This window comes from Anolis carolinensis, chromosome 2, assembly GCF_035594765.1.
Source record: "Anolis carolinensis isolate JA03-04 chromosome 2, rAnoCar3.1.pri, whole genome shotgun sequence".
Classification (NCBI taxonomy): Eukaryota; Metazoa; Chordata; class Lepidosauria; order Squamata; family Dactyloidae; genus Anolis; species Anolis carolinensis.
Window position 1 is genome coordinate 26,460,138 of NC_085842.1, and position 27,103 is coordinate 26,487,240.

Consider the following 27,103-nt stretch of genomic DNA (forward strand, 5'->3'; position numbering starts at 1 on the left):
ATGAGGGCTGTGAGGGGAAGTCATAGGGAGGAGGAAGGAAGCTTGTTTTCTGCTGCCCTGGAGACTAGGATGCAGAACAATGGCTTCAAACTACAGGAAAGGAGATTCCACCTGAATATGAGAAAGAACTTCCTCACTGTGAGAGCTGTTCGCAGTGGAACTCTCTGCTCCGGACTGTGGTGGAGACTCCTTCTTTGGAGGCTTTCAAACAAAGGCTGGATGGCCATCTGTCAGGGGTGCTTTGAATGAGATTTTCCTGCTTCTTGGCAGGGGGCTGGACTAGATTCTGTGATTCTATGATTCTACAAGAAAACAATTTTCAGATAGAAAGGTGCCTTCAGAGGAACCTCTGATAAACCCCTGAAAAAGATTTGGCAAGAAACCCCCCATAATAGGTTTGCTCACTACAACAACACACTTATGATATTAATCTGCTACTGACTCTTTCAGAATTAATCTATATGAGATACTTTGTAAAAGGAAGGAGGAAATAAACACTTGCATGAATGGAGGAGGGAGGTTTGAAGACAGAGACTTGAGTAAACTTCCTTGGGGGCTTTTGCAGAAATGAGAAAGTGCCTCACTCCTTCTACACTGCCATATAAAATCCAGATTATCTACTTTGAACTGGATTATATGGCAGCGAAGACTGATATAATCTGGTTCAAAGGAGATAATGTGGATTTTCTGCTTGATAATCTGGATTATATGGCAATTTAGAAGAATAATACTTTTGTATTATTTATGTTTACTCATTAACCCAGTTCAAGTTTGCACTTTCTTAATACACTCAGGACAGAGTACAGTCATTAAAATCATCTGAAAAGAATTTAAAACAAATCCAGAAATAATTTTGAACATTTTAGAAACACTTGTCAAGAACAATTTAACCATTGTATTACAACTATCCCAGTTTAGAGAACAAGAGCTATGGGGTGGGCTTGGCTGCTTTAAGTGAGATTTTAAGACAGCCTTTGTTAAAAATGAATGGGAGTGTTTTGTGGACTGGTACTGGTGAAACCTTCCTTGGAGAAATAAGAAAGGGCATCAGTCAGGCTGGATTTACGCTGCCATATCATCCAGTTTCTGAATCCAGATTATCTGATTTGAACTGGATTATATGTCTACACTGTCATATAATCCAATTCAAGGCAGATAATCTGGATTCAGAAACTGGATTATATGGCAGTGTAGATGGGGCCTTAGTGAGAAATATATTTCAAGTTTTATATTATTTATATTTATTCAATAAAACAGTTCATCTCTCGCAACACACTCAGGGCAGAATACAGTCAATACAGTTATCTTAAAATAATGTAAAATAACATCAGAAACAATTTTCTACATATCAATAACACTTGCTGAGAAGAGTTTCACTACCCTATTGTAACCTTTAGAAAGCAAAGCTTGTGACCAGGCTGCTTTAAAGTGAGACTTTGAGTTGGCCACCTCTACCCACGTTAAAGAATGGGACGACAGTCTCTCCGATGAATGGGACATTTGAGAGTTTGTAGATCTGGTCTCCTGTATCAGCATTGTAAAAAGCCAACTGATTTACATCACAGTTCAGACACACTCTGACTCTCTTGATCTTTCCAGTCAGGGACAGAGCAGAGTTTGAAGGGTGAATGATAGCACGATAGCTTCCTGCCCAGTTGCCCAGAGCCCAGATCCCTTCCTTAGGACTAACGGTAACACGGCCTTTTCTCCTGACAGATTTCTTGGCTACCCCCACAGACCAGCCTCCTTCTGTTTCCACAACAACTTCCCAGAAATGCCTGCCCTTTGTGAAGCCCTCGTGTCCCAACACATAAGCCCGGGGGTTGAATCTCTCCGGATTGTCAGGCACGTCTTGATTCTTGGCTTCCCATCTCACTCTTTGATGATCTTCAGACACAACAAGATAGGAACATGCTGTGTCTGGATCCAGAGAGACATTTGCTGTTGGAGACAGAGAGAGAAAGATGAAGGAAACCAAAGAGAAGGAGCTGAGAGAAGAACTGGCACAGAAAATGGTATCAAAAAATACACACTTCCTCTAACATCCCAATGAAACAGTCTGTTACTTGTGACTACAGTTTATGGAATAAGTACTGTATTTCCATCATGAGAAGGTTCAAGTTCTACTTGTGTAGGTTCTGTCTAGAGAACAGGATTAGCACTTGTCTTTTCTCAGAAAGAAAAGGTCTTTTCTCAGAAAGAAATGTTGGCTTTATTTTACAATTACATAATATTTTGGGTATGATACTACATCAGGATAAGGTTTCTGGGGAGATAAAGGACTTATGTCCCTTCAATGTTTGTGTGGGCATAGAGGGGATAGCAAAATTGCATGTAAAATACTACAAGACAAATGTCATCGTTTCTCCTGCAATGTTAGTCCACTATTGGAAATTTACCTTTCTGAAGCTCTAGCTTGGGTAATAGAGTACCTATAAAATAAAATAAAAGTTTAGTGTCTGCCATTATTTCAAGCAATGTACTCTAAAGCATCAGTTCCATGTGAATTTGAGCAATTTCATCCACATAATGCTGTTTCACTTTGATTGCCATTGTTTCATCCTATGGAATCCCAGGATATGTAGAGTGATATGACATTAGATATCCCTGTGACAGGTTTGCCTTAAGTGTGGATGATGACAGAAAACTAGACTATCTGTTTTCTCACACCACTAGAATATATCAGGAAAATTTCATTTGAATTTTTGATCCTCCAATTTGGAGATTACCAAAGTTCTTCTTGGACCTATATACCATAAGTTGATTTTATCCACAGTCTGATTGTTCACACATGAATCTACATCACACATGCACGAATTAATACCAACTATTGATTCATTCATGCAAATATTGGGGTTAACATATTTATGTCTATCCGGTATTGAATTTTAATGCATGATGTAGAATCATGTGTCAACAATCAGACTGCTACATTTGTTGATCAGTTTATATAGGTCCAAGCAGAACTTTGGTAATTTCCAAATTGGTGGAGGATCAAACATTTCTAATGAAAGTTTTCTCTTTTTTTTTCAAAATAATTTTTATTGTGAGAATAGAATACTGTTTTTTCTATATTAAACACAGGGAATGGGGAAGAAAAGAAAGAAAAGAAAATTGGGTGTAGTCCAGAAAATAAAGTAGCATGCATTAGAAAAAATGCATTAAAAGAAAAAGAGTTAAAAAAGAGTTAAAAAAGGAAAAAATAAAAATAAAAATGGAGCTGACTTCCAATTTTCTCTGTGGGTTTCCACTTGTCTTATTTTCTAATTTTGCTTTGACGCTTTCCCCCTCTTCACGTCTCTTCCTCTAGTAAATGGGTTTTGCTTCAGTACTTAAATTCTTCTATCCAATTCATTTTTTCTTGTTTTGTAAACTGTATAATTAGTGACCAATCTGTTGTGCTTCTTTTCTGTGGTATTTTTTCTGATATATACTAGAAAGATGGGAAAGCAGATAATCTAGTTTTCTAGGAGCATCTCCACTAAAAAGATTGTGAAGGAGGAGTGGATAAATACAAACCTTTGGGTTTTTTTTTAAATCCTGTCAGAAGCGAATTGAGAATGTATTGCAAGTCACTTCTGGTGTGAGAGAATTGGCCGTCTACAGAGATGTTGTTCAGGGCATGCCTGGATGTGTTACTATCCTGTGGGAGGCTTGTGTCCCCCACATGGGAAGCTGGGGCTGACAGATGGGAGCTCACCCCATCTTACATATTTGAACCGCTGACCTTCAGGTCTTCAGCTCAGTAGTTCAGCCAGCACAAAGGTTTAACCCACTGTGCCACCTTTGGTGACAGGTTGCAGTAACATGTCTATAGAAAACAATGCAATTAAGCTTGATATAGAGAACAAGAATATAGTCTATCTGGTATGTATGTAAGTCTGAAAAGGTACATTTTTAAAGTGTAACACCAGCCAAATATATATCTGAATAGCATAGGGAAGTGCTAACACCCCTGTGGTGTTTGTTTTGCTGTCTGTGCCCCTGTTCAGAAAATTTCACCTTACTTTCTGTCCCTGTGAGAATTGGATTTTCAAAAACTTGGCTTGTTGTGGAAACAATGATTGGTGATAAAACTTCAGTGGAGACCGTTTTTTCCCCATGATAACTCTTTCAGGAGCGAATTTCCCTTCGGAAGGTAGATTCCCCTCACTTCCTGTTGTCTCACCCCAAACTTAACTATAAGTCATTTGTATGTCATATGTTTGTAACTTGGGGATTGTCTGAACTTGTAAAACCATTTAAACTAGTTGTTTGATCTCTCTATGTGTATGCACCATTGTCACCTTATTTGCCTGACCCCATCTCACAGTTTTGTCACAAAACAAAACTGTACCTGGGCCCTTCTGGTGGAAAAAAAGAAATTATGTCTGTTCATGGAGAAAGAAGCTTCTGCCCCAAGCTGTGATGCTAACAGAATAAAAACCACCTTCCCATGTTTCCTTTTGGGCCAGTGCAGTGACCGCTATACCTCCTTGCAGACACATTCTTTACCTCGGAATTGCTTCATAACAGCAGATAGACCAGAGTTTAGATCACAAAACTCCCAGACTTTCCATTTCAGCTTTGGAAGGAAAGCCACTCGTTTCTCAAATATTTTCTTCTCTTCACTCCTAATAGAGAAAAACAAGATTAACCCATCAAAAATCCAGTCCAGAATTTCCAAGTAAATTAAAATAAAGGAACTTAAGACGGGAAGTATATTCCACAAGGTTCAGGCAGCACACATTGAGGAAGAGATTCTTGGAACTCAATCATATTCTGCATAGGTTTATAGTCTTCACCAAAGAAATAGAGAGGCAGATGAGTTAGCTTGCATGGAAATTTCTTCCCCCCATTGTCCTCTTTGTCTGCCTCTCTCTTTCTCTCTTGTTGTCTCTTGTTTGTTAGCCTGGTACTTCTCAGGGGCATGTCTCTTTTTATTCAAAGTTTCTAGCCACATGGCAAGTCCCTGTGTCTTCCATTTTGTTCTTCTCCTTTGAGGATAGAGAGGAAAAAAACATGTCTCTGGATAGTTAGACAGACAGTTTGGTCCTAATTTTTCTATAAAGAAATATAGTCATTTCAATAAAGTATTTCATAACATTTAAAACTGGTCTCTGCTCCTATAATTGCTGAAGCTCTTTGCCTCTACTGCTAAGCTCAAAAAGCTTCTGATCTATTAAAACAGCTGTTGTTGCTGCTTTACTTTTTAAAATGCATTTTTCTTTTTGAAATTACCCAATAAGATCATTTCACAGTTTGGCAACCAAAATTCCAAAGCCAGGCACTGGAGGATGAGTAGAACAGAAAGCCTGTGGCCCTAAATGCTTACCAAAGCAATATGAGGAATAGAAAGAAGATGTTCTTGTAGGATCATAGATTCATGAAGTTGGAAGAGATCACAAGGGCCATCCCATCCAACCTCATTCTGCCATGCAGGAACACACAATCAACGTACTCTCAACAGATGGTTATCCATCCTCTGCTTAAAAACCTTCAGACTCCACTATACTCCCAAGCAACGTATTCCACTGTCAGCTCTTAGCATCATGATGTTCTTCCTAATGTTTAGGTGGAATCTCTTTTGCTGCAATTTGAATTCATTGCTCTGTGTCCTAGTCTTTCGGAAGCATCCAAAGACATTTCTAGGTTGCTTCCTCAATGGAGCCCACGAGATGCCATGATACAAGGTAAGGCTACTTCTGGCGGGGTGAGGAAGTATGCTAGGATGCTTCCCAGAGAACATGGGAGGCTTCACGTGTTCTCGCTGGGAAGAGCATGGGGAAGCCGAGTGGGAATGCCAGATTTGTCACACTGCAAGGCGAATCCCCCCGCTGTTGCCTGGCTTTGGACCTCGGTGTGATAAGGTCCTTAGTGTAACCACTTAGTATCCTAACTCTGTTCTCACCTGCCTTAACATATACAAAGTAACCACTCTTGAACAGAATCAAATCACCCCGCATTGCAGCTAGACCATGTGGTTGAACCATTGTCTTTTGATGCTACTGTAACTCTTATTGTGTGAACTGAACTAGTTCTTGTTTGCACCCACGCTGTAATCACCATTAGCTCATCAAACACTTCTAAATTTGCAATAAATCAATCAATAAGCTGCTTCTCTTGATTCATGAAACCTGGTTGGGTTCACAAAGGTCCGTCCGTGAACTCTTTGATCAAAGTCAAGACTGGATCATAAGCTTTTTCTGCTGGCTTAAAGGCAGACCTGACATTCCAGTGTCTGCTCCCTACAAAAGGAGGTCTCCTGAGTATCACTGGAATAACTTTCTTTTCAAAGAATGTTGCTGACATTTGTCAAGAAAAGACTGAAAGATATAGGTGCATGTATGTTTTTACAGGAAAAGTGTGAATGTAGCATTGTCCTGCTTCAGCTTCACTCAGTTTTTCCAGCACTGATGGAAAGGACTGGGGTCCACTTACCTCTGCAAAATGCTTCCCACATCCTAGAGGGAAAAAGAGAAAAACAAGAAGGCCATCATTGCTGATATATCCAATTCTCTGGTAAGTGAGGAGGCTGTGCCAAAGGATGCTTCTGTAACTTAAAAATTGGGAATAGTGCAAAATAGTGCAAAAATTGTGCAAAGGATTATGTGCCCTAAAGGGCAAGAGAGGAGAAAGAGACAGAGTTTGCTGGTGGATTTTCCCCTTGCCTAGTCTGTTGTGTCCATTCCTTGTCTACAGACTAGGCTCTCAGGTCTAAATTCTTTTCTGACCACTTCTCCACAGTATCCCTCCTGAGTGTTAATGGGTTTTCAAAAGAGAAATAGGGGACAGTTGAATCATAGAATCGTAGAGTTGGAAGAGACCTCACGGGCCATCCAGTCCAACCCCCTGCAAGAAGCAGGAAAATCTCATTCAAAGCTCCCCCGACAGATAGCCATCCAGCCTCTGCTTAAAAGCCTCCAAAGAAGGAGCCTCCACTACAGTCCGGGGGAGAGAGTTCCACTGCCGAACAGCTCTCAGTGAGGAAGTTCTTCCTGATGTTCAGGTGGAATCTCCTTTCCTATAGATTGAAGCCATTGAAATTCAGGAAATTCAGACTGGGTTCAGACAAGTTTATGTTCCACCAAAGTTACCCCTTTCATGCATTTCTCTGTAAAATTAACATATTACCCATATTCATAAATTAATTCATGTGCATGTTTTTGTCTTTATGATCAGGTCACACTAAAAATACAGATTTGTTTATTTTCTCTCTCTCTTTGACATCTTTAAATGTTTTTAGTTTTTAATGCCTTTTGTATTGTATTGTTGATGTGATGGTGTTATGATTGAGCCTCATGGCTCTGTTACGGACAGACGTGGGCGTAAGACTCCCCGAGAGTCAGATACTCTCGAGGAGCGAGAGAGAAAAAGACTGCGAGACATATTTGCAGCACCATCTGACGAAGAATCTTTCGAAGGGTTTACGGAGAGAATGGAGGAGGGGCTGGTTAGCTCAGAGGAGGATGAGATGGATTGGACTCGGGTGAGGGAGGAATTGGGTGCCACTGGCCATGATGGGACAGAAGATGAATGGGGACCTTCAGGATTAGACCCATGGCTTAGCTGGAGGGATGGGACGGGATCCACAGCTGGAGATGCTGTTGGGCGTAGTCAGAGGTGTTCCAGCTCTGACGAGGAAAGTGATGAGGAAACGCCCGGGTTAAGGAGGACAGCTGACAGTGATGAAGATTTGTAACTGGCATAAAATGGGGCTTGGGAGCAATTGCAAATTGCGTCGGGCAAGGTAATCTGGGCAAACGCTTGGGATCCGTGTGTGTGTGTGGGACGCTTCCCTGAAGACTTGTGTGCTTTCCTGTGCTGAGACGTAAGTTGATTGGAATCCAGGGTCAGACGGCGGGAGGGATTGTGTGGGCATTTGTTTGTGCAAACCTGTGCTTACTCTTACTAGCTTGACCTTCCGTCGTCTTTCTGACGGACGCCATCTCCTGCTTTGAGAACCCGGATTGAACTGACCACGGCTTGTCTTCCCCCCTTCTTGGACTTGGAAAAACTACAAACGTCTGCTTCTGGCTTTGATCTACGGAACGGAACTGGTCTACTCTACTTCTACAATCCTTGGCTGCGTCTGCTCGTGTTGGAGATCCTGTCTGCTGTGTGTGTGTGTGGGAGCGACGCAAGTTACTCTAAGCACAGTGTTGGCAGTAGAGAGGAATCTGCTGCCAATTAGTTGCATTCTTTGTATCTTTTGTTCTTTGGCTTTCGTTCTGTTAATACCTAGGCTGAAGCAAGCAGTTTGTTTTTAACCGGATTAAACTCCGGTTTAATCCGGTTTATCTTTTGAACATTTACTTTTGTCCCTTTTTTGCTCCTAAAGGCAAAAACTGCCTGGCCCTTGTGTTTTTACGGGCATTTTTGAGTTCTGTAATCTAATAAACTCTGTTACTTTGAATCTTGTGGCGTTCTGTCCTTGACAGATTGCCCGACGCCCATAAAAAGTTTATTGCAGCAATAAACCCGTCAGGAAGACGATGGATGAGTTAAGAGCCAAAGTAGACCAATTGCAAACGGACTTTACCGTAAGCCAAACAGCTTTTGCTGTGAAAGGACATGTTTTGACTCCTGAACGCTTTGACGGGACCAGGTGCAAATTGCCAACCTTTTTGGCACAAGTGGAGCTTTATTTTTCTCAGCTCAGTGCTCATGCTTTTCCTACTGACACTAGCAAGGTGGCTTTTATTTTGAGTTTGTTGACCGGTCCCGCAGGACAATGGGCCACTAATTTAATTTTGGGAAACGACCCAGTCAAAGACAATTTGAATAATTTCAAAAAGTTGTTAACTGATACTTTTGGGGATCCTCTCCGCACGGAGAACGCTGGGTGGGCTCTGTATCGGTTGAAACAGGGAAAGGGGACTGTTTTGGATTACTTAAATAAGTTTAACCTGTATCGCCACCAGCTGGATTGGGGAGAAAATGCATTCATGCTTTTATTTACTGCCGGGTTAAGTGATATGCTCCAGGATGAATTAGCACGCTTGGAGCCGGCTGAAAGCTGGGACGCCTTAGTAGCTAAGGTGCTACGTTTAGACGCAAGGTTCGAGGCTCGTAAACACTCAAAAGCAATGTGTGCGCCACCCATGCATGTAACCAGGGCACCTGTGGTGATGGGGGAAGAGCCCATGGAGCTTGGGGTCTTTAAAAAGCTGTCTACAGAGGAAAAGAGCCGTAGGAGGCAGCTGGGCTTGTGTTTGTACTGTGGGAATGCTGGGCATTTTGCCAAAAATTGTAATGTGAAACCTTCCCAGCTTTCGGGAAAAGGCCAGCCCTAGTGCGACGTGAGTCCAACGCACTAGGGCTCCTCAAGCAGTCAACTGAGGGGAGGAAGCATGTTTTCGTACCCATTACATTATCTGTTGGGGGAAGGGAACTTGTTTCTACTCTGGCACTGCTGGACTCAGGAGCTACGGTCTCCTATGTAGATATTGAGTTTGCTAAGAAGCATGGCATTCCTAGAGTGCGCAAGGCATGCGACGTATGGGTGGAGGGAGCAGATGGGAGACTGCTGGAGACTGGGGTGGTTAACCAGGAAACCTCAGCAGTAACGTGGGAGGTGCAGGGAGTAACGGGAACGTTTGTGTGGGATATTACGAGCTTGCCTAGATATGATGTGATCCTGGGGATGGATTGGCTAGCTGTAGTAAACCCACAAGTGGATTGGGCAACACGTAAAGTGATCTTAAAGAGGCAGGATTGTTGCACTCTAAACGTTACTCATGCTGATATGGAGGGAGTGCCTGCTGAGTATGGGGAATTCTCTGATGTATTTTGTAAAAGAGAAGCGGACAAATTACCACCGCACAGGCCATATGATTGCGCCATCAAGTTGGCAGAAGGTGCGAAACTGCCAGCAGGGAGGCTGTATGCTTTGACTGTACCGGAAAGGCAAGCTTTGCGGGAGTTTTTAGATGAAAATTTAGCCAAGGGGTTTATTCGCCCATCTAGTTCTCCAACTGCGGCACCAGTATTCTTTGTAGCCAAAAAGACTGGGGAACTTAGGCTGGTCTGCGACTATCGGATCCTAAACAAATACACCATTCGGGATAGGTACCCGCTCCCTTTAATCTCGGAACTGTTATCAAGGGTGCAAGGGGCTAAGGTCTTTACCAAGCTTGACCTGCGGGGGGCCTATAACTTAATCCGTATACGGGAAGGGGATGAATGGAAGACGGCATTTAACACGTGTTTCGGATGCCACGAGTTCCGAGTCATGCCTTTTGGGCTTTGTAATGCTCCTGCGGTCTTCCAGAGGTTCATGAACGATGTGTTCAGGGACCTAATTGACCAATTTTTAGTGATTTATTTGGATGATATCTTGATTTTTTCTAAGGACGAGAAAGAACATCGTCAACATGTCAAGCAGGTTCTGCACCGACTGCGGGCTAATGGGCTTTTCGCCAAGGCTTCCAAGTGCGTCTTTCATGTGCCTGAAGTGGAGTTCCTAGGTCATGTAGTGTCAGGTAGGGAACTTAAAATGGACCCACATAAGGTTGACGCCGTCAACTCATGGCAGGAGCTGAAGACTAAGAAGGATGTACAAAGGTTCTTAGGTTTTGCTAATTACTACCGGGAGTTTATTCCGAATTTTGCAAAGCTCACGGTACCTTTGACGCAGCTTCTGCGCAAGAAACAGCCATTTGTGTGGGGGCGGGAAGCTCACGAGGCGTTTCTACAACTTAAGTCTAGTTTTCAATCGGACAACATACTAACCCATCCTGATGTTGACAAACCGTTCGTGGTAGAAGCGGACGCTTCTAGCTACGCGTTGGGGGCTGTATTGTCTCAGAAGGATTCCTCAGGGACCTTGCGTCCCTGTGGATTTTACTCGCGGCAACTAACACCCTTCGAGCAGAACTATACCATATGGGAGAAGGAGTTGTTGGCGATTAAGGTGGCGTTTGAGGTGTGGCGGCACTGGCTTGAAGGGGCACGGCACCAGATCGTGGTCAGATCTGATCACAAGAACTTAGAGCACTTGCAAACAGCAAAGAAGTTAAACCAGCGTCAAATCCGCTGGGCTTTGTTTTTCTCCAGGTTTAACTTCAAGGTGCAGTTCGTAGAGGGGAAGGCAAATTTGCGGGCCGATGCTTTATCCCGCAAGCCGGAGTTTAAGACCAATGAGCAGGTTGTATGTCAGACCATCTTGCCTACTGCCTCTCTGTGTGTTGTAGATAATGAGCTCGGGTTACATGACCAGATCCTTGAGGCTCAGAGGGATGATGTGTGGACACAGGAGCAACTGATGCTGCTCTCAGCAGGTAACCGTACCATACTGCCGCATCTACAAGATCAAGACGGAGTATTGGTACGCAGGGGGCAGGTCTACGTACCGGTGGGGGCCCTCAGGTTGGAGGTGATTAGAGCCCACCATGACGAACCCATGGCTGGGCACTTTGGCAGATTCAAGACCGTGCAGCTCATTACCAGGAGCTATTGGTGGCCAAAAATGCGGCAAGACATTCTGCGCTTTTGTGACAGCTGCGCCGTTTGCCAGCAGAGTAAGACGCCTGTTGGGCGCCCTAGAGGGTTGTTGTCGTCTTTACCTGTTCCGGACAGGCCATGGCAAATCATTTCCATGGATTTTATTTCAGATTTGCCTAAGTCTGGGGGTTATACTTGTATTTGGGTGGTGGTGGATTTATTTAGTAAACTGGCTCATTTTATTCCTTGTTCAACCATTCCGGCGGCCCCTACGTTGGCCTTACTATTTACTAAGCACATCTATCGTTTGCACGGAGCACCCGAGGTGATTATTTCAGATAGGGCTCCGCAATTTGTGTCACGCTTTTGGAAACATTTCCATGAGTGCTTGGGGACTAAGTTAAACGTTTCTTCAGCCTTTCATCCGCAAACGGATGGACAGTCGGAACGGGTTAATGGGCTCTTAGAGCAATATCTGCGTTGTTTTTGTTTAGATCAACCCACGGCTTGGGTGAAGTGGTTACCGGTGGCGGAATTTGCTTACAACAATGCGGTGCACACGTCTAGTCAGCATACGCCATTTGAGCTAACTTATGGTTTTCACCCACGGGGAGGTGTGGCGCCGTCGACCAATGTGGTCTCTTCGGACCCTGTGTACCGTTCTTCGGAAATGGCTGCATTGCATGATGTTGCCCGTCGCTTACTGTTGGAAGCTAAGGCAACGCAGAAGACTCAGGCTGACCGCCACAGGCAGGCAGGGGAGGAATTGGAAGAAGGGGATTTGGTGTGGTTATCTTCCAAACATATTAAACAGGCTGGGGGAAAGTTTGCGCCTCGGTATTTGGGTCCCTTTCCTATCGTTAAAAAGATTTCTTCTGTTGCGTTTCGTTTGCGTTTACCGTCTAGTTTAAAGGTCCATCCAGTCTTTCATCGTTCGCTGTTGAAACTTGATACCTCTAGTCGTCGTGGTGCTATAGCGGAGGGTATCACTGCCACTTCTCCGCCATCGGGGGAGGAGGCCTTTGTGAGAGGGGATAGTGTTATGATTGAGCCTCATGGCTCTGTTACGGACAGACGTGGGCGTAAGACTCCCCGAGAGTCAGATACTCTCGAGGAGCGAGAGAGAAAAAGACTGCGAGACATATTTGCAGCACCATCTGACGAAGAATCTTTCGAAGGGTTTACGGAGAGAATGGAGGAGGGGCTGGTTAGCTCAGAGGAGGATGAGATGGATTGGACTCGGGTGAGGGAGGAATTGGGTGCCACTGGCCATGATGGGACAGAAGATGAATGGGGACCTTCAGGATTAGACCCATGGCTTAGCTGGAGGGATGGGACGGGATCCACAGCTGGAGATGCTGTTGGGCGTAGTCAGAGGTGTTCCAGCTCTGACGAGGAAAGTGATGAGGAAACGCCCGGGTTAAGGAGGACAGCTGACAGTGATGAAGATTTGTAACTGGCATAAAATGGGGCTTGGGAGCAATTGCAAATTGCGTCGGGCAAGGTAATCTGGGCAAACGCTTGGGATCCGTGTGTGTGTGTGGGACGCTTCCCTGAAGACTTGTGTGCTTTCCTGTGCTGAGACGTAAGTTGATTGGAATCCAGGGTCAGACGGCGGGAGGGATTGTGTGGGCATTTGTTTGTGCAAACCTGTGCTTACTCTTACTAGCTTGACCTTCCGTCGTCTTTCTGACGGACGCCATCTCCTGCTTTGAGAACCCGGATTGAACTGACCACGGCTTGTCTTCCCCCCTTCTTGGACTTGGAAAAACTACAAACGTCTGCTTCTGGCTTTGATCTACGGAACGGAACTGGTCTACTCTACTTCTACAATCCTTGGCTGCGTCTGCTCGTGTTGGAGATCCTGTCTGCTGTGTGTGTGTGTGGGAGCGACGCAAGTTACTCTAAGCACAGTGTTGGCAGTAGAGAGGAATCTGCTGCCAATTAGTTGCATTCTTTGTATCTTTTGTTCTTTGGCTTTCGTTCTGTTAATACCTAGGCTGAAGCAAGCAGTTTGTTTTTAACCGGATTAAACTCCGGTTTAATCCGGTTTATCTTTTGAACATTTACTTTTGTCCCTTTTTTGCTCCTAAAGGCAAAAACTGCCTGGCCCTTGTGTTTTTACGGGCATTTTTGAGTTCTGTAATCTAATAAACTCTGTTACTTTGAATCTTGTGGCGTTCTGTCCTTGACAGATGGCACTGTGTTGCCAATTTGTAAACCGCCCTGAGTCCCCCAGGGGAGAAGGACAGGGAAGAAAAACCGGAAATAAATAAATAAATAAATAAATCTTGCTTGGCTTATGGAAACTATCAAATAAGGGACATTTCTGATAACAAAAGACATTGGACAATACTATTCTGCACTCTACAATTATAGTACTTTGCCATCACCTTAATAGCTACACATCCATCCTACAGAATTCTAAAATTTGCATTTCAAACAGTTTATGGTAAGGTGTTTGAAATTGTTTAGTGAGCTCCCATGATCTACAGCAAAGAATTCTCTAGTACATAATTCTAAGTGGATCAGAAAAATACCCAGTACCCCATTGGATAGGGCCATGGAGGTTAAAATGGCATTGAAGCACAATCATTGTGTAATACGGATGCACCCTTAAGTGAGGCAGCTATAGGTAATGCACTCTACTTCTCTGCCTCTTAAATTTCTAACTTCCTTAATTAATTCTCTTCAAAGAACTCAGTATTTAATAGCAATTCCAAGCATCTACAATAGAGTCTCACTTATCCAAGCTAAACGGGCCAGCAGAACCTTGGATAAGCAAATATCTTGGATAATAAGGAGGGATTAAGGAAAAGCCTATTAAACATAAAATTAGGTTATGATTTTACAGATTAAGCACCAAAACATCATGTAATACAACAAATTTGACAGAAAACGTAGTTCAGTATTGAGTAATGTTATGTTGTAATTACTGTATTTACGAATTTAGTACCAAAATATCACGATATATTGAAAACATTAACTACAAAAATGCATTGGATAATCCAGAACCTTGGATAAGCGAGTCTTGGATAAGTGAGACTCTACTGTATTTCTAGAGAAGGGTGATGCTTCTGACATCAAATTTGTAGTAAATCTGCTCCAGTTATTAGTCCATTCTGCAAAAGAGCTGTCTTAGATGCTTAGATAAATTCAGATTATCTAGGGTACATGTATGCACCCAGTGCATATTTGATGCTCCTATATAGAATAGAGCTGCTTTTCAGTACATCCGGCTGTATTCCTTCTGTACCAGTGGTGTTGTGATAGATTTGCAGGGAGTTCTATATCCCTCATCCTAAACTGCAAATCCCAATATTCAATAGGATACTGCAATGGCAGTTAAAATGAAATATAGTGCTATTAATTGTTTGGTGTGAATGGATCCCAGGACAGGTTCTGTAACACCATCAGAGCAGTTTCAAAATGCAGGCAGCTGTAATGATCTAAAACAATGTTTAAATGTTTCCATAAAGACCAGGAGTAGAATTTTGTAATAATTTTGCCCATGCAAGGAAAGCCACGAGGGATAGTTCATTAAATATAGAGTTGTTGAGAATATAAATTTCTCCTCCAGCTATTGTAGATATTGCAGTTCAACTCAGAGGAACTGGGGAGTCCAAGGAGAGGGGCAGCTGGCATCATAGTCCCTTCTCAGCAAAACGTTTTTGGGTTTTAGCTCTGAGAGCCCTGGTTCCACTACACCATGGCTAATACACAAAGCTTTTGTAGCCAGTTTTGCTTTGGCTAGCAGCTAGTTTCTTTTGGCCAGTCTTACCTGCAACAGTTCAACTGGTGGATGCTGACATTTCTCTTTCATCTTCTGGATGAGACTTTCCAGAGAGGAAACTTTCCGGGATAATAGAACCAAGTGCTCATCTCTTTTCCTTGTAATCTGCTTCTTCAGCTCTTCCATCTGGACCTGAATATGTTTCTCTTGTTCTTCTAGAAACTGACGCACTTGTGTGCTTTCTTCTAAGGTTTTTTCCATTTTTTCTTCTATTTGCTTCTGCAATAAGCAGGTAGAAAGAAAAGGAATCTCATGTTAGGACAGATTTGCCAAAGTGAAAAAAAGAGAAGACTGTTGTCTCTTTAATGAGCAAATACAAGACAGAATTTGAAGAGATGTGCTTGACAAAAAAAACCCCTTGTTGTTGTTGCTGTTGGATGTTATCAATTCATTTTCTACTCATGATGACTCTAAGGTGACCTTATCATGGGTTTTTCTCAGCAAGGTGCATTTAGTTGGGAGTTTTCCTTTGCTTTTCTCTAAGGCTGAGAGAGTATTACTCCCATGGTGAAGTGGGGATTCGAACACTGGTCTCCAGAGTTGTAGTTGCTCAAACCACTATACCACACAGCTGTGAAGGAGAGAGAAGTCTTCTCTCACTTTCATTCTAGACCAGTAGTTCTCAACCTGTGGGTCCCCAGGTGTTTTGTCCTATAACTCCCAGAAATCCCAACCAGTTTACCAGCTGTTAAGATTTCTGGGAGTTGAAGGCCAAAACATCTGGGGACCCACAGGTTGAGAACCACTGTTCTAGACAATCTATATTAATCATTTTCATGATTGGTCTTCTTCACAACATCCTAAGGCTTATATTAAAATACATAAAGAAATATTCTTCTATATAAAGTTGCCTTGTATCTCTTGATTTATCTGCATGTGATATTATGTTTTCTACATATTGGTTTAAGAGTTGTTTCTACCCTTGTAACATTTATACCTGTACTTACAAGAAGGGCTTGGGCTTCCTTGTTTGTTTCTGCTTTATATATCAGATTTTTTTCTTTCTCCTTCTCCAGAATATCCTGACGAACACTCATCAACTCCTGAAGAGAAAAACAGATTCAGGTTTGGTTGGAAGGTGATGGTGGAGGAAAGGGAGAAGAAAGAGACACAGAGAGAGGTGTTGAACAATATGCCTGCTCACAGCCATCCATTTTTTGTACAGAACAGAAGTGTGTGTATTTATTGTTTGGAGCATAAAGCAGGTTTAGATTCTACAATTTAAACTAAGTATTTAATATGCAGCACGGAGTGGGCAATACCACATAAATAATACACATGTAAACCTACTTCTATTTACCTCTTCCTTAGAGTTGGGGAACTTCACTTTCCTCTCAGGAAATTCAAGGTTTTTCCACTAGGTGTGCTAAGCATGAGAGATTGGAAACCACCTTAGCTGTGTTTCAAAATGAGTATGCACAGCAATATGAACGGCAGGAAAGGATAGTATTTCAGCCTTCTTTAATGGGTTGCCCTCCAGGTAGATGTAACTTTATTATAATCTACTCAACTGAAAGAGAACCGTTTCAGCTCTGCTGTACTCTTCTTATTCTTATTAGGCGATCCTTCATAGTTCGAGGACGATTGTCTTCCATTTCTGTTGTCTTGGGGATGTGTCCGTAGGTGGCTGAAGAGACCTATTCTTGATCTGCATGTTCTACCACAGTGAGGACATCAGTTTCCAGGTGGAAGGCGGTCCCGGTCAGGGTTGGCTTGACGCTCCTTCGTCTTGGCACGTTTCTCCCTTAAGCCCTCCATTTGTGCCTCTTCAAACTCCGCAGCACTGCTGGTCACAGCTGACCTCCAATTAGAGCGCTCAAGGGCCAGGGCTTCCCAGTTCTCAGTGTCTATGCCACAGTTTTTAAGGTTTTAAGCTTACATTTCCCATTCTTGAGTTCGGAGTAGAGAAACTGCTTTGGGAGACAGTGATCGGGCATTCAGACAACATGGCCAGTCCAGCGGAGTTGATGGCATAGGAGAATTGCTTCAATGCTGGTTGTCTTTGCTTCCTCAAGCATGCTGACATTTGTCCGCCTGTCTTCCCAAGAGATTTGCAGGATTTTTCTGAGGCAACGCTGATGGAAACGCTCCAGGAATTTGGTGTGACGTCTGTAGACCATCCATGTTTCGCAGGCGTAGAGCAGGGTTGGGAGGACAATGGCTTTATAAACAAGCACCTTGGTATCTCTACGGATGTTCCGGTCATCAAACACTCTCTGCTTCATTCTGAAAAATGCTGCACTCAGAGAGCTCAGGCGGTGTTGTATTTCAGTGTCAATGTTGACTTTTGTGGAGAGGTGGCTGCCAAGGTAGCGGAAATGGTCAACATTTTCTAATGTTGCACTATTAAGCTGTAATCCTGGCATTGCAGAGGAAGTAGCTGGTGCCTATTGGAAGAGCACTTTGGTTTTCTCGATGTTCAGTGAGAGACCGAGCTTCTCGTATGCTTCTGCGAAGGTGTTTAGAGTGGCTTGTAGGTCTTCTTCTGAATGCACACAGACTACGTTGTCATCGGCATATTGGAGTTCTATAACAGATGTTGTGGTGACCTTGGTTTTGGTTCTTAGTCTGCTGAGGTTAAATAGCTTGCCATCTGTCCGATAGATGATTTCCACACCGGTGGGAAGCTTCCCATCAACAAGGTCATAGCGATGAAGATGAAAAATAAGGTGGGGGCAATAACACACCCCTGCTTGACACCTGATTCCACCTTAAATGGGTCACTTTGGGAGCCATTGCTGTCCAAGTCTGTTGCCATCATGTCATCGTGGAGGAGCCACAGGATGTTCACAAATTTGTCAGGGCACCCAATTTTTTGGAGGATGGTCCAGAGAGCGCTGCGATTCACTGTGTCAAATGCCTTTGCAAGGTCAATGAATGCCATGTACAGAGGTTGGTTTTGTTCCCTGCATTATTCTTGGAGCTGTCGTGCAGTGAAGATCATGTCCACTGTTCCACTGGAGGGGCGGAAGCCATTGTGGGATTCTGGGAGGGTGTCTTCTGAAACAGGGAGAAGGCGGTTTGCAAGGATTCTTGCGAGGATTTTCCCAGCAGAGGTTAGAAGGGAGATACCATGATAGTTTCCGAGTCTGTTCTGTCCCCTTTCTTGAAAAGGGTGATGACATCCTTGAAGTCTGCTGGGATTTTCTCGGTCACCCAAACTTTTTCAATGAGCTGGTGGAGTTGTTGTATCAGCTAAGGTCCACCTTCTTTGAAGATTTCAGCAGGGATCCGATCAGGTCAGCTGGCTTTGTTGTTTTTTTGTTGGCTGATGGCATTGCTGATTTCTTCCAAACTAGGCAGTACTGCAAGCTCATCCCTGGTTTGTTGTTGCGGGATTTGTGAGAGGGCCTCTTCAGCCACATTGGAGCTGCAATTCAGCAGGTTCTGGTAGTGCTCTTTCCAACGTAGTGCAATTGATGTTTTGTCCTGCAGAAGTTTGGTTCCATCTGATGAGTGTAGAGGCTGTATGCCATGGTTTTTTGGTCCATAGATGATCTTTGTGGCTTTGAAAAATCCCTGAGCATCATGGGTGTCTGCAAAGTATTGGATTTCTTCAGCCTTCTTTGTCCACGAGATGTTCTTGAGTTCTCTGGTCCTTCTTTGGACCTCAGCTTTTGTACTGGCATAGATCTTTTTCTTAGCAGCACAGCTGGTGTCTCTCTGCCATGTTTGGAAAGCTTTCCTTTTGTTATCAATTAACTGTTGGATCTCTTTGTCATTATCGTCAAACCAGTCTTGATGTTTCTTAGTTTGATATCCAATGGTTTCTTCACAGGCTGTGATAATGGAGGTCTTCAGTTTGTTCCAGTGTTCCTCAACATTTTCGGGGTGTTCTGTGGGTAGATGATCCTTGAGTGTTGTTTGGAGAAGGGCTCGTTTGGAGGGCTCCTGAAGGGCTTGGGTGTTCATTTTACGCCTTATTTTTCTTTCTTAGAGTCTGCGTTTGGGGGCGATCTTGATAGCCATCGTGGATCAGATTAACCTGTGGTCTGTCCAGCAGTCATCAGCACCTGTCATGGCTCTTGTGAGAAGCACATCGCGGCGGTCTCTGGCACGTGTAATTACATAGTCCAAGAGGTGCCAATGTTTTGACTGGGGGTGCTTCCATGATGTCTTGAGCTTGTTTTTCTGGTGGAAGAGCGTGTTGGTGATGACAAGGTTGTGCTCTTCACATTTGGTGAGAAGCAAGATGTCATTCGAGTTGCTGTTTCCGACCCCATCTTTTCCTATGATCCCTGGCCACAGGGATCCCTTCCGACTCTTGCATTAAAGTCCCCCAGGAGGATGATTTTGTCCTCCTTAGGTATCTCCAATAGGACGGTGTCCAGCTGACAATAAAAATTTTCCTTGATGTCTTCATCAGCATCTAGTGTTGGTGCATAGGCACATATGATGGTAGCCTGCTGGTTTTTGGCAAAGTTAATTTGGAGGGTTGAGAGTCATTCGTTAATGCCAATGGGTGCTTCAGTCAGGTGCTTCACCAGGTCATTTCTGATAGCAAATCCAACTCCATGTATTCTTCGCTCTTCTTCAGGCAGTCCCTTCCAGAAGAAGGTGTAGCCTCCCTTTTCTTCCTTCAGCTGCCCCTCTCCTGCTCTCCGGGTCTCCTGAAGGGCTGCTATGTCAATCTTAAAGTGTCCCAGCTCCCTTGCAATGATAGCAGTCCTGCGTTCGGGGCGCTCGCTGTCAGTGTTGTCTAACAATGTCCGTACGTTCCATGTTCCAAAGTTCATTTTTCTTTTTTGGCCGCAGAGTGGTGACCCCTCTGGACGCGGCAGTCCCGTCAGGGTAGGAGAGGCAGACTATGTTTAGGGCACCTTTTCTAGCCCCTTCCCCGTGTGGGGTGAGCAGAGCGGATCCTAAAAAGGGCTGCTCAGTCATGGATACAGCTGCCGGACTACTCAACTGCCTCGGTCCTTGAGGTAGAACGACTGAGTCCATATCCACCGCCCATGTGCCAGTCTGTGACTAGGGGCTTCCAGATTTCACAGTCCTGCCCCCGTCGCCACTCGCTGATCACCATGGGACTTTTGTAGGTTTGTTTTTATTTTTCTGGTAAGATGCCTGTGTGTGATTTTTTTTAATGTGTGGAGGTCGGTGCACGGCCTGTCAACACACAGTCTTCACAGAGTGAGGTCCCAGCAGTGGTGTGATTAACACAACGAGAGTGGCTTCTCAGTCTGTTGCAGCCTTCTTCCGCCTTCACAGCCATTGTAACATGTACCACGTTGTCCTCTGCCTGCTCCGCCGTTGGGGTCTTTGGGTCTTCGGATTGTGCTTGGTCTGGATCCTCCCCTGCGGCCACTCCTGGGAGTGCATGACTCCAATGGTTGTGCCCACAGGTTCACTGGAACACAGCAAGGTGACAATCCCATCGAGGGGGTGGGCAAAAGTATATCAGTAATAAATTCATACCCATTTCTATTTACCTCTGCATTTGAAAATGAAAACTTCTCTTTTCATGGAGATATTTAAGGTTTTCCCTCTCGGTGTAAGAGACTGGCAGCCAGTTCAGCAGTGTTTCAAGGCAACTACAAGGTAGCATGAACAGCAGGGAGAGATATTTTTTCAGACTTTTCCAACCAGTTCCCTCCAGGTCAATATATGCGCATAATCTTATAATAAAGATTCTACTAGACTGAAAGAAATAGTCTCAGGTTTGCTGCACTACTGTTGTAGTGTTGACTGCAACAATAGTATATTCATTTGAACAGTGTTCTTGTCATGTGCCTTTTAAATCAACTCTGACATATGTCGATCTATGATGTGGGGGTTTTTTGCTGCAAGATTTCTTCAGAGGGGGCTGTCACTGCCTTCCTCTGACGCTGAGTGTATGTGACTTGCCTTCAGTCACCCAGTGGGATTCCATGGCTGAGGGGATATTCCAACCCATCTCCAAGAGTCATAATCCAGTACTAAAACTATGGTAACACACTGGAAAGGAAAACTTTTCTGACTTTGTGAATACTTACTTTAGGATGCTGTATCCTAAACTTCAATCACTACATGAAAATTTCTCTTACCTCTTCAGCTAGCATTTGATGATGATAAAGATAAAGATAATGATGATGATGAGTGTGATGATGATGAAGGGACTTGTAAGAAATATGAGTGCAATCTGCATTTTGCCATCCTAAGACATGGCCCAAAGAGGCTAACATGGGACTCCTTTTAACCCTGTCTAGTTTTTTTTAGAGGAGGCCTTGCCACAGCCTCCTTCATGTGTGTTGGGACCCTGCCTTGATGTAAAAAGGCATCAATCACTGTCCTTCAACCAGTCAGCCAGTCCCTTTCTGGGCTGTTTATTGTACCAGGAAGGACAAATGCCTAACATAACTGTAGTAGCTCTACCTACCCCTCCCCCCCCCCCCCCCGGCGATCCTGTCCACAGCCTCAGGCTGCACAAATTGAAAGTATACAGCAACACTGGACAAGCAGGAGCCAAAATGACATCTACAAGAACTATATCTAGCTCAGTTGTAAGGATTTATAATAAGATCTCTTAGGAGATCTACTAGGGGGCATCCACAGATATCCCCTTCCTTTATCAAATTGCACATTTTTTCTTCACCTTGTATTCTTGAGCAGCCTCCTCCACGGGGATCACTGTATGATCTTTGTGCTCCTTGGATCTGTCACACACGCAACAAATGGGAGTTCCATCATCTTTACAGAAAAGCTTCAGGGGCTCCTGGTGTTTCCCACAGACTCTCTCCTGGTCTTCTGCCCTTTTCTGCCCCTGTGGTCGTTTCTTGGTGATTTCTATAATGTTGGCTAGGTACCAATTTGACTTGAGGTTCCTTTGTTGAACCTTTTCCCTGCACTGAGGACAGGAGGTCTCCTGAGTGTCTGACTTCTCCCAGTATTGGGTGACGCAAGATTGGCAGAAGTTGTGCCCACATTCTAAGGTCACTGGATCCTTGAAATACTCCAGGCAAACAGAACAAGTGATTTCATACCCAGTGGGATCTTTAGCAGCAGAAGAAGCCAAGTCCACCTAAGAACAAACACAGTTATTTATTTTTTTACTTTCTTTTCATTTAAAAAGTAAAGCATTTCACTCAGCATGATGGTCATTATGACATAATGCCAGATATGTACAGACATTCGTCTTCATTTTGTTAATAAAAAGCAAACACTATCTTTAGTAAATAAAGTTAGGAAGAGTCATGTTGAATAAGACTTATCCAATTCAACATGCTGTTCATGCAATGCAGGCCATGTGCCCCATTAGGAAGCCCATGAGAAGGACATGGGCAGAAAAGTTGCTCCTCACCAATTTACATTCTTTGCTATTAGAGGATGAAAAGAAGAAAAGAAGAAAAGTGCAATGACATCAATGGCATCAGAAAACAATGTTTTGGTGTAAGAACGTTATCAGAGATAGGAAAGAATTCAGTACTGTACACCCAAACTGATGGAAAAGTCCCAGTTTTTTTTTCTATTCTTTCTCTTTAAAAACAACAAAAAGTAAAACCACCTCATTTCTTTACAGTCCATTCTACTGGTAAACCGTTCGTCTTAAGATTGAGTCAGGAACACTTTTTTTTTTAGTCAGAAGCTCATTTCTGGTCATTTCAATCTTATGCATTATCTTCTGTTTCTAAGGATATCCTTTAACCAGAGCCTAGAGCAGGGGTCCCCAAACTAAGGCCCGGGGGCCGAATGCGGCCCATCGAAGCCATTTATCCGGCCCCCACGGCACAAGGGCAGAAGGGGGTTGGGCTAAATGACCCAAGGGGTCTCTTCTTCTCTTACAACCCTTATTATTATTATTATTATTATTATTAACATTGAGGCTGGGTGGACATCTGTCAGGGGCAATACTAATGGCTTTTGGTGCACAAAGGCAGAAGGGGATAGAACTAAATGGCCCAAGGGGTCTCTTCCAACCCTCTTTATTATTATTATTATTATTATTATTATTATTATTATTATTATTATTAACATTGAGGCTGGGTGGCCATCTGTCAGGGATGCTTTGCTTGTGCTTTCGGTGCACAAAGGCAGAAAGGGATTGGACTCAATGGCCCAAGGGGTCTCTTCCAACCCTCATTATTATTATTATTATTATTATTATTATTATTATTATTATTATTATTATTATTAACATTGAGGCTGGGTGGCCATCTGTCAGGGATGCTTTGCTTGTGCTTTTGGTGCACAAAGGCAGAAGGGGATTGGACTCAATGGCCCAAAGGGTCTCTTCCAACCCTCTTTTTTATTATTATTGTTGTTATTATTATTAATTATTATTATTGCTCGGTGGCCAACTATAGTCCGGCCCTCCAACGGTCCGAAAGATCATGAACTGGCCCCCTGTTTAAAAAGTTTGGGGACCCCTGGCCTAGAGCATTAGGTTGAAACTGGATTTTTCAGTGTTGTAAAGAGGAAAATATATAACTGTCATTAACACAAGACATTGTGAAATAATGAAATAAGCAAAAACTAAATTCGTGGCCATTGAGCTACAGACATCACACTCAACTCCTGGAATGATTTCATCAGCGTTGCCTCTGAAAAATCCTGCAAATCTCTTGGGAAGACAGGCAGACACATGTCAGCGTGTGGGAAGAAGCAAAGACCACTAGCATTGAAGCAATGCTCCTACACCATCAACTTTGCTGGACTGGCCACATTGTCCAAATGCCCGATCACCATCACCCAAAGCAGTTACTATACCCCCAACTCAAGAATGGAAAATGGAATATTTGGGGACAGGAAAAGAGATGGGCTTAAAGCTCACCTTAAAAAATGTGGCACAGACACCAAGAACTGGGAAGCCCTGGCCCTTGAGCACTCTAACTGGAGGTCAGCTGTGACCAGCAGTGTTGTGGAATTTGAAGAGGCATGAATGGAGAGCGAAAGGAAGAAACATGCCAAGAGGAAGGCATATCAAGCCACCCCTGATCAGGACTGCCTTCCATCTGGAAACCGATGCTCTCACTGTGGAAAGACATGCAGGTCAAGAGTAGGGCTCCACAGTCACCTGTGTATCCACCGCCAAGACACTGTGCTTGGAAGGCTATCATACTCAGACAACAAGGGATCACCTATGTAAGTATTGAGCTATTTGTAATTTGAGATTAGAAAGTGGGATTCTTGAAGGATAAGGAGGACAGATACAGATACTATTGTCCCACTTGACTGATCTTTACAGCACCGCGTCCTGTTCCATGAACTTTTCAGGATTTCACCCTTTCCCCTCAACTTACTTTAGTTAAAGAAATCTGAGTTCAGGAGGGGGAGAGAATATAGGATTGTATATTGGATGTTTTATTCATTGAAATTGTGTTACAGAATCTACATTGCTTTTATTGCTAGCAAAATCAGAAAATGGGGGTTTGATTTAATGAAAATTCAATTACTTTACTATAAAAGGTGTTTTTGGTTTTGATAAAATAATTACTTGGTAAAAGGATTGCTTGTCCTTAACGACAAGGAATCAGTTTTGAAACGTGTGTGTGTGTGTGTGTGTCTGTGTAGTGAGAAGAGGTGAAAGAAACCCTAACAGAAGAAACCGTTCATAGTACATTGCCTCTGTTCCTTGGAGAAAGGCCAAGGCGAACATATAACCGATAATTATATTCTGATAACAACAGCCTCTGAAGCAAAGTTCACATTGTGAAGAGCCAAGGTGGCTTTATGTTCACCATTTGTGCTGGTTATAGCTGTCCTTTGAACTGCTAGTTGATTAAGGACCTCTTCACATGGCCCATGGGGGCCGTGCCATTGCACTGGCAGTCGCCGGCAAAAGGGAAGGCGTGTGGGGTGCCTCGTAGCACCCTACTCACCCTCCCTCCTTCCCCCATGGTATGGTTGGTACGTTGGTGCCCTATCCCTCTCCCCATCAGATGGGAGAAAGGGTGGCAACACACATTGCCCTTGTCGAAGGCTTTCATGGCCGGGATCACAGGGTTGTTGTATGTTTTCCGGGCTGTATGGCCATGTTCTAGAAGAATTCTCTCCTGACATTTCGCCCACATCTATGGCAGGCATCCTCAGAGGTTGTGAGGTATGCCATAGATGTGGGCGAAGCGTCAGGAGATAATTCTTCTAGAACATGGCCACACAGCCCGGAAAACATACAACAACACATTGCCCTGTCTCCCTTTCCCCCATTGTACGGGGAAAGGGGCAGGAAAGTGCGAGTAGCTCAGTCGGAACTACCCGAAAAATAGTTTTCTCCCCATGGTGGAGGAGGAAGTGCCTTCTGACACTTCCCTTCCACATTGGAAGGAATGTGGGCTGGGCCTGCTAAGCATTTTCTGATTTCGGTGGGCAGGCCCTGCCCAAGCCCCGGCCAAAAGCACCAAAAAGGGCTATTTAGTTCCGCGTGAAGAAGTCCTTAGTCCCAACAAGAAAAGATGGATAGAATTGTGAAAAGGTGGACAAAGAACATGTGATGACAACTGACCATTGCCATCACAGAAGATGGAAAAGCCAAGGACCTCGGTGGTAGGGAACAGAAGAAGACGGTCCCCTCTACTTTTCCCTGCCCCTCCCCTCATGTGATGAGGTCTTATCTTTAAAACAAAAAACAAAATAAAAAATCAGAATCCCCAAATGTCCTGGTCAGCTCAGTTTAACTATAGAGCTTGACATTTCATCAGTAACCCATTTCTAATATTTGATTCTTATACGTACGTGCTCTGAATTTTCTTCCTTTCTACAAGTGCCCTTTAATTAGGACCTGGAACATAAGGTTCAACAGTTAATTGATCAATGTATTGGTCGTTAGAAAGAGGGAAATGTATGCATTTTCACTGACACTGAGAGGTCGCAAAAGAATGAAATACTAAGGGAAAATTATATTTGTGGCCATTCATTAAGTTAGTCATTCGAGATTATAAAGATGAACCCATTGCTAACCTGTGGGAAGCAAAGGTGACTAACTTCCAGTTTACCATCACATTCACCTAGTTCAAAGGGTCCTTTTGGTGACAATGGATTTTTCTTCCACTGAATGCAAGCAATTGCTATTTTGAGCCTAGCCATAAGAACTTCAAATAGAAGTGCATCCTAGGAAACATTCACAGGTATTGCCTCATCAAACTTTACAACAGGTTTTTTTTTACCTTGTAGTCTCGAGCAGCTGGCCCCAGAGGAATCTTTCTGTTATCCCGAAGCTCCTTGGATCTGTCACACACCACACAAATAAAGGTTCCATCGTCTTCACAGAAAACGTTGAGGGGCTCCTGGTGTTTCTCACAGACCCTTTCCCTGCCTTCTGCTCTCCTAGGCCCCTGAAGGCTGAGTTCCTTAGCTATTTTGACAATATTGGCTAGTGACGGATTTGGTCTGAGGTTGCTTTGCAGAACTCTTTCCTTGCACTGAGGACAAAAGGTCTCTGTGGTGCCTGATTTCTCCCAGCACTGGGTCACACAATCTCGGCAGAAGTTGTGCCTGCATTCTAAGGACACAGGATCCTTGAAATATTCCAGGCAAATAGAGCAAGTGGCTTCCTCACAGAGATCCTTCACAGGATCCCGAGCAGCAGAATCAGCAGCCATGTCTGTCTTAAAGAGAATACAGTTCCTTTCACTTTCCTTGCATAAAATGACAGAGCAATTCCTTCTCAGTAAATGATTCACTCAGCATAACTGTATGTGACAAAGATAAAACAACTACATGAACAGTTTCTAAATTAAAAAAAAACATGCTATGCTAATTTCCTTCCTGGTATGAGAAGAAAGATAGTTAAAAGGGGGGAACAATTAAAGAAAGAGTGCCACAAATGATGCAAAGAGCTTTTATTTTAATATACTTTGAGGAACCTTAGCATTTCTACATCTGATTGACCTTAAAATTCTGCATAGGTAGAGGATGCAGCAGTGAGGTGTCTGCCTTACTTTCCCATCTCATTGCTGGTCAGTACATGGC

General features: G+C 43.6%; 1 protein-coding gene across 1 annotated transcript; it reads right to left on the reverse strand.

The window, feature by feature from the left end:
* LOC100567059 (E3 ubiquitin-protein ligase TRIM7) lies at positions 1-26,786 on the reverse strand. Its single transcript, XM_008105654.3, has 8 exons — positions 26,299-26,786; positions 21,792-22,217; positions 16,165-16,260; positions 15,206-15,436; positions 6,421-6,443; positions 4,495-4,613; positions 2,400-2,432; positions 1-1,941 (listed from the first exon to the last, which is right to left on the reverse strand). The coding sequence occupies exons 1-8, from the start codon at positions 26,731-26,733 to the stop codon at positions 1,424-1,426; spliced, it is 1,881 nt and encodes a 626-aa protein (XP_008103861.1). The 5' UTR covers positions 26,734-26,786; the 3' UTR covers positions 1-1,423.
* Positions 26,787-27,103: the final 317 nt, after the last annotated feature.

Excerpts from the sequence above, each read along its gene's own strand:
- LOC100567059 (XM_008105654.3), bottom strand. The coding sequence starts at position 26,733 with ATGGCTGCTGATTCTGCTGCTCGGGATCCTGTGAAGGATCTCTGTGAG. Across the intron at positions 6,444-15,205 it reads CACCAGTTGAACTGTTGCAG|GATGTGGGAAGCATTTTGCA; the intron begins GTAAGACTGGCC and ends TTTTCCCTCTAG. Across the intron at positions 1,942-2,399 it reads CAAGCTAGAGCTTCAGAAAG|CAAATGTCTCTCTGGATCCA; the intron begins GTAAATTTCCAA and ends TGTCTCCAACAG.